General features: G+C 38.4%; 1 protein-coding gene across 2 annotated transcripts in view; it reads left to right on the plus strand.

Annotated features, from left to right (window-relative positions):
* The window catches only part of LOC122066478 (uncharacterized WD repeat-containing protein C2A9.03-like), a 9094-nt gene extending 3775 nt beyond the window's left edge, over positions 1 to 5319 (plus strand). For both annotated transcript variants that reach the window (XM_042630278.1, XM_042630279.1), the window contains exons 5-10: positions 1 to 83; positions 263 to 373; positions 3891 to 3982; positions 4072 to 4177; positions 4299 to 4385; positions 4575 to 5319. The exon at positions 1 to 83 is cut by the window's left edge and continues 52 nt beyond it. In XM_042630278.1, the coding sequence (XP_042486212.1) occupies positions 1 to 83; positions 263 to 373; positions 3891 to 3982; positions 4072 to 4177; positions 4299 to 4385; positions 4575 to 4988 (893 nt within the window). In that variant the 3' untranslated portion in view covers positions 4989 to 5319. The remainder of the gene's footprint in view (positions 84 to 262; positions 374 to 3890; positions 3983 to 4071; positions 4178 to 4298; positions 4386 to 4574) is intronic.
* The last annotated feature ends 1454 nt before the right edge of the window (positions 5320 to 6773 follow it).

Raw genomic sequence — 6773 nt, forward strand, 5'->3', positions numbered from 1 at the left:
ACTATTCAGTTATTCACTGGTCCTCACTGTCTTGCAACTCATCAGAGGTCCTCAACTTTTCGGGACATGTCGCACCAACTGAGGTTCGACTTTGTTGCTTTTGCATTTTGGTGTTCCTGTTTTCTTTCGGTCTCATCTTCTTGTTCTGGTAACATCCACCCCCCCCCCCCCCCCCACCCCCCACCCCAACACCTGCCCTGCTCTCTCTCTGTGCATGCTTAATGCAGCTTTGCTGAGGTCTTCTTTTGTTTTGTATATCTAGAAATATCCTGGGAGTATATTAGAAGGTTTTACACAGACCCAGATTAGCACACTTGCAGTCAAGGACAATTTTCTGGTTGCAGGTGGTTTCCAAGGAGAACTTACTTGTAAGGTGAGTCTATTTTTACACAGCTTCATATGTGAGCAGCAAAGTTGCACAAAGAGTTTCCAGTTCATGCTACACTATTGAATTTTTTATTTATTTAGTTGAGCGAAGAATATTGAAAAGGCTATCCCTCAATTTATTGTGAGGATAACATCCATATATATGTGTGTTTCTATAGTTGGGGATGGAAATTCATGGGTTCAAGGTGGTTGTGCTTTCTTTCTGTCATCAACACTCAATCTTACAGTAGAGCAATGGAAGTAATTACCGTTTTTGGCTTTATGAATAGTCTCTTTTGCTCTGGACCAGATATTGGATCTCTTTCTACCAAATCTGTACCCCCATCATTGAATTAAACCAATGCCAACCCAACCTGTTACATGTATGAAAAAAATTGAGAACCTACTTCCGCTTAAATTAGAAATATTGAAGTATAAAATCCATGTTTCTCCGTGCCCATATCCTTGTGTAGTTAAGTGCTAGTGTGATAGAGTAGGGTTTGATAACATCCAATTAAACCTTTAGAATATAAGAAGAAAAGTAGTGTCACAAAACTTTCCCCCTTTTTTTTTTCTTTTGGGCGGGGGGAGGGGGTGGGGGTGGGGAACTACCTGCTGAATATGGTGTGAGGGATTTAAAATCCCCACTCTGACCTGCTACCAACTCTGCTAGGTAAAAGCATTTGATGTACCATAAGTGTGTGCATTATTTGTGCTTAGAGTGGTAGTCTTGTTGGTACCATGCGTATGAATTTTTGTAATATTCTGCCATATGATACAGGAACAAATTTGTGCTGTACCAGTTAGGTTTTTCTTACTAGTTATTGTCTGCTAGGAATTTCAATGAAATCCAACCTTCGTGGTGGTTAGGAACATCTGATTGGGGGGTAATCTTTGGTGTAGAAGATCTCTTGATACATCCATAGAAAATAATAGAACTGGTTAAACCTTGTTTTCCTTTAGCTGCATAGGAGTTTGTTCAGCTTTCTGGTCATGGGATCAATTCATTCCTTGATTTGATTGCTTTTCCTTTGTTGAGTCCTATTTAGTGTTCTATAATCGTTTAGAGATTGAGTTATAATTTTATTTTGCAGTTTGTATCTTATTTCTAAAGTGACCTAGATGGAATAAATAGGGAGCATAGCTGGCAGTAGGTAAGCTTCTTAGTTTTCAGACCACTTTTATGGTTCTATATTTCGTGAAATATTTCGGTTTTGACCGAAATTGAAATGAAATGACTATTGAAGTTGTAGTGTCGAATTGGACCAAAATGTACTGAGATTTTACTGAAATAGAAATGGGGTCGAAATCCTGAAATTGCAAACCTTGACCACTTTTCAACTGTGTGCTGTGAGGATTTGCAGTTTACTTGGGTGGATTCACAGGTTGCCTTGGTGGATTCTAAGGATCTTATCTCACTGGTGGATTCCTTTTTCTCCCCCCTTCTTCAATTTTCTGTATTCGTATTTTTTTCCTATAATCTCAGGTCAGTCCCCCTATATTTCCTACGTTGAGGCACACCTCTTTTCGTTTATATTTCCAGTTAGCTTCCAAAATATAGTATCTGTTTAGTTATTGATCTGCTTACAAATCTTCATATTTATGCTTCATTTGAAGTGTTCCCTTGATTCCAATTGAGAGATCCCAAGCTCTGGTTCTGAAATTCTAGTTCTAGTTTGCTGGGTGTTCCTCCATGCACCACTTTTCTGAACTCTGATTTCTCCGATATTTTACCAGCAAGTCACCTTATTCAAAAGGACCAGAGGATCAGGGTTTCAGTTCATTCTGACCAGCCCTTTGTTAGTTATTGCTTTTCTCTTCTAATTCTCTTATTCTGAACTTTTGGTGATACCTTCTACCAGAGTTCTATACTTAGAGCTTAAGAGTCCAGATTTGCTATTATCTCTAGGATGTATTTCCAAATTGAATTGGGTTGTATTTGTGAATATCAAGGGCTACCTAATGCATGTCCTCACACACATTATGGAGTGAGAAGAATGGTCTTTTAAGCACTGATTAGTCCTTGCTTTTGATGGACTTCTAACATTGCATATGATGAAAAACATAAGTTTGATTGAGGAACATAGATTGTGTCCACATTTTAATTTCCAGGTACTTGAAAAACACAAATTTGATTGTGCAACATGGATTTAGTGTACAGAGACTGGGAAAACACAATGGATTCCTTGTTCTTTCAATTGGTTTTTTTCTGAGAAACTTATCCTACTGAGGTTCTGACCATGTTTAGCGATTGGTGGATGATGGTTCTTCCCCTTCCTTTTAAAATGGATTGAGGAATGTCATAGTTGAGCTATCACTCAGGTTGTGGTATTAGTTTTAATTGAGCTGCTTTGTAGCCTTTGTGGGATTGAATGGAAAGCTTTGGATTTGGATTTGGATTTTGTTGATGTCTTCTGCAATCAGCCTGTGGCCGTTGTCTCCCCCCCCCCCCCTTCCAACCAAAAAAAATAAAAAATAAAAAAACAATAATAAAACTTTTTTATGCATTGGAGGAAAAGATGGTTTGGAGGATTTTGTGACCGCGCCCAGAACTCATAATGTGAGACTTGATTGATAAGGGAGTGTTGAGAAACAGCCTCTTCGTGAAGCAGGTGTAAGGCTGCATATATTATGATCCTCCCCAGACCCCGCAGTAGCGGGAGCCACTGGGTATGCCCTTATTGATAAGGAAGTGTGGTGGACTTCGTCCAACACACCAGCTTCTCATGGCTGATGGCATATTTTTTTTTTTACTTTGATTGACCCAGCTTGAATTGCAGTCACCAAATTGCTTGAATAGGTGGTCCTTATAAGTTTGTTTCAACCCTTTCATGTTTGTCTTGTTTGTCTATTTGATCACATGAAGCCATAGATCTCTTGACTAATCATTTACTTATTATTAGTATATATTGATTTTAATACATTATTGTTTTCCACTTGATGATTCGAAATGGTCCAACAGGGAAAAACCTGGAAATGGTCCCCTTACAAGCTCTAAGATGTTGCAGAACAATTTTTTCATTTTTTTTTTCTAAAGAATTTATGTGCTTTGTCTAAAATTGATTTCTCTCCATTGCACCTGTGAAATTTATGGGCGACCTTGTCCTGAATCAGCTGGGCGACTGTGACACTGAAGACAAAATAATAAAATGTATATCACAGTGTTTGGCCTTCGCTTGCATCTGTTAAAAGGCGCCTGCATCCATTTGGTTGACAAAGTGTCTGCCTGATATTTTTTTCCGTGGGGATCCACAATGCCCATTTGTATTTTTGGTGGAATATGTGAATCAATTTAGGGAAGTGTTCTCTATCTGGGAGCGTAGTCTACGCCAGTGCTTTGTGTCTATATCTCTCGCCTCACCCAATTAGGGGTACATATGTCATTTCATAGGGGGAGGAGAGAGGCATAAACATGGAAGCACGCGCTCTATGACAGAAAACATTTCCCCATCTATTTGTTATGCCTTTATTTCCTTGAAGTTCATCTTCATGATTCCATGCCTCTCTTTGATCTTATTCTGCAGCGTTTAGATCGAAGGGGAGTTAGCTTTTGTACACGGACGACGTATGACGACAATGCAATCACAAATGCTATCGAAATATATGATAGCTTGAGGTAGTGTTCCCTTTCCCAATTTCTCTGTATTTATATAATAGGTATATCTTTTTTGGAAAGTTGAGATCTGATCTAGAAATTGCTTCCAGTGGTGTAGTCCATTTCCTGGCATCAAATAATGATTGTGGCATACGAGAATTTGACATGGAGAAGTTTCAGCTTTTGAACCACTTCCGCTTCCCTTGGCCAGTGAATGTTAGTCCTTTACCCCTTTTCATTATTGTTAGTGGGTTTCAGTTGATGGAGTTTGGTAATCGTTTTTGGTTTCTGAAATGTCACTAGAATAGTTAGTTCTTATGGTGTATACTCGTTGCAGCACACATCCATGAGTCCAGATCGCAAGCTTATAACAGTTGTGGGAGATAACCTTGATGCATTGCTTGTCAATTCACAAGATGGGAAGGTATATTGGTTTTTTTATAGTACGCACATTTCCCCTCCCCCCCACCCCCTTTTCTTTTTTATCCTGGGTGGGGTGGAGTGGGGCAGTGCTATTCAATATGTCGTTTCCAAGTTTGAAACACATAAACAATGGATGTATCTCACAATGAACCCTTTTTTTCTCCTCTTTTATAACTTTTTGATGATGCAGACGGTGGCAACATTGGCTGGTCATCTAGATTACTCATTTGCTTCGGCATGGCACCCGGATGGCCGCACCTTTGCCACTGGCAATCAAGATAAGACATGCCGAGTTTGGGATCTTAGAAAACTATCAGCACCTGTTGCGATACTCAAGGGAAACCTGGGTGCTGTCCGGTCAATTCATTTCTCCTCGGATGGGGAGTTCATGGCAGTCGCTGAGCCTGCAGATTTTGTCCATATCTATAGCACAAAAGTGGATTATAAAAAGCGGCAGGAGATTGATTTCTTTGGTGAGATCTCGGGTGTATCATTGAGTCCAGATGATGAGTCTCTATTCATAGGAGTATGGGACAGGACATATGCAAGCTTGCTTCAGTACAGCAAAAGGCATTCTTATGGTTATTTGGATTCCTATGTGTGATTCATCTTTAAATGAGACTTGTTCTCTGTGGTAGCAGTTCTCTCAAGACTGAATTACAGCTGCAGTTTTGATCTTAATGTGGTTGATCTGGCCAGTCAAGATGGCTGTACAGAGAGACAAGAATCATCACATACATGTACAGGAGGAGGACACCCATCTTTACTCAGGCTAGATATAATCATTTCAATCTGTTTTAATTGTTTGTTATGGGAATGGGACTACTCGTTATCTCGTTGCAATTATAAGTTACTTGTGATTGCTCTGTTGTTCCTTTCTCATCTTTCTTGTAAAGGATTCTGAAGTTTTAAGTTTGCAAATAAACAATTCATGATATCCTGTGTTTTGAGTTCCAAGTTCCAACCCGAGGGCATTGGTTTTCTTGTTTTGGTTGAAAAAATAAACTAATTTTACCTTAACAGGATTGAACACGTTAACAGAATTGAACATATTGCTAGCCCCTATTGCACCTCTGCTGATCTCTATAATCAGGTATTGGTTGGTGGTTTAGGTAGATGGATGTAATCACCCTTGCATATCTTTGAAGGTTTTCTTGATGTTGAGATAGTTGAAAGGGGAAAAGAGAGAGAGAGAGAGGGAACAAAGAGAACCTGTTTCCCAAAATTGAAGACCGGAGAAGAGGTCTCTCCTATTATTTTGAGTTTAATATATCCTTTGGCTTATCTGTAGCGAAAAAAAGATCTCTCTCCAGCGTGCCTTGGTGTTCAAGACTTTCTGTTTTAGTTGATGTTCCTGACTATTAATATGGCTCTCTGTAAGCTCATGCTTACCGTCGTGTACATCTTGGCTTGACGAAAGTCTCATATTGCTGGTCTGGCAACATCAATCGGTTATGAATATCATTTTCACTCGCCATCAGCTGTTACAGTGAGTGGGATTTCATCTGAGGAACAGGAAATGAGTGGTGACGTGGTTGACTCGGAAGATTTTTATTTATGTATTTATTTATTTTAAATGAGAATTGAAAAATACATTTAACTCAGAAAAGAATATACATCTACATTGTTGTGCGTGAGACTGACATTTGTTTTACTGTTCATGGTTATAGAGGTTAAAAGTTAGAAAGAAAAAGGACCACTTCATTGGTAGGCCTGAGCCAAAATTTAATATTAGAGATGATGTCATAGACATCCAAAAAACTTGGAGTGACGTTCCAAGGCCATGATGTGGTATTTTTTTTCCTTCCTAAAGAAGCTATTCAAGTTCCTCAGAATCATTTCAAATTAACTTCTGCCACCTTCCACCCATTATCTTAAGCTTGCTTCAGTCTATGTAAAATGCTTCTTGTGAATGCTTCAATAATTTTTCCTCTCATAAGATAGTTGCTAGTCAATGATACGCATTTTTCATTAATAATAATGCAATATGCCTAAGCCACCCTGGTCTGTCTCTATGCGAACATGAATAATACAAACAAGTTCAGAATTTAAGTGTGATCAATACCCTCATTCCACCCTAATCGGTCTCTATATGAACATGAACTCAACTTCAATTTTTGTTAAAAATTATCGAAACAACAGCTATAAATAACAATGCAAATGATTAAGGAAGCCTCACATCCCTCCTCAATTAAAGTTGGTAATGTAAATCATCATTAACACAACATCTCATACATGAAAATAGTAAAATTATGTGAACCAAAATTGAAAGAATACATGCATAAATAAAAACTCATATCATAACTATTATGTAATGTACTATGTACATTATTCCATGCAATCATAATCAAAACTTAACACATATTATAAGTAACTAACATTATGTAAT

The sequence above is a fragment of the Macadamia integrifolia genome, unplaced genomic scaffold (genome assembly GCF_013358625.1).
Source record: "Macadamia integrifolia cultivar HAES 741 unplaced genomic scaffold, SCU_Mint_v3 scaffold2411, whole genome shotgun sequence".
NCBI classification, from domain to species: Eukaryota; Viridiplantae; Streptophyta; class Magnoliopsida; order Proteales; family Proteaceae; genus Macadamia; species Macadamia integrifolia.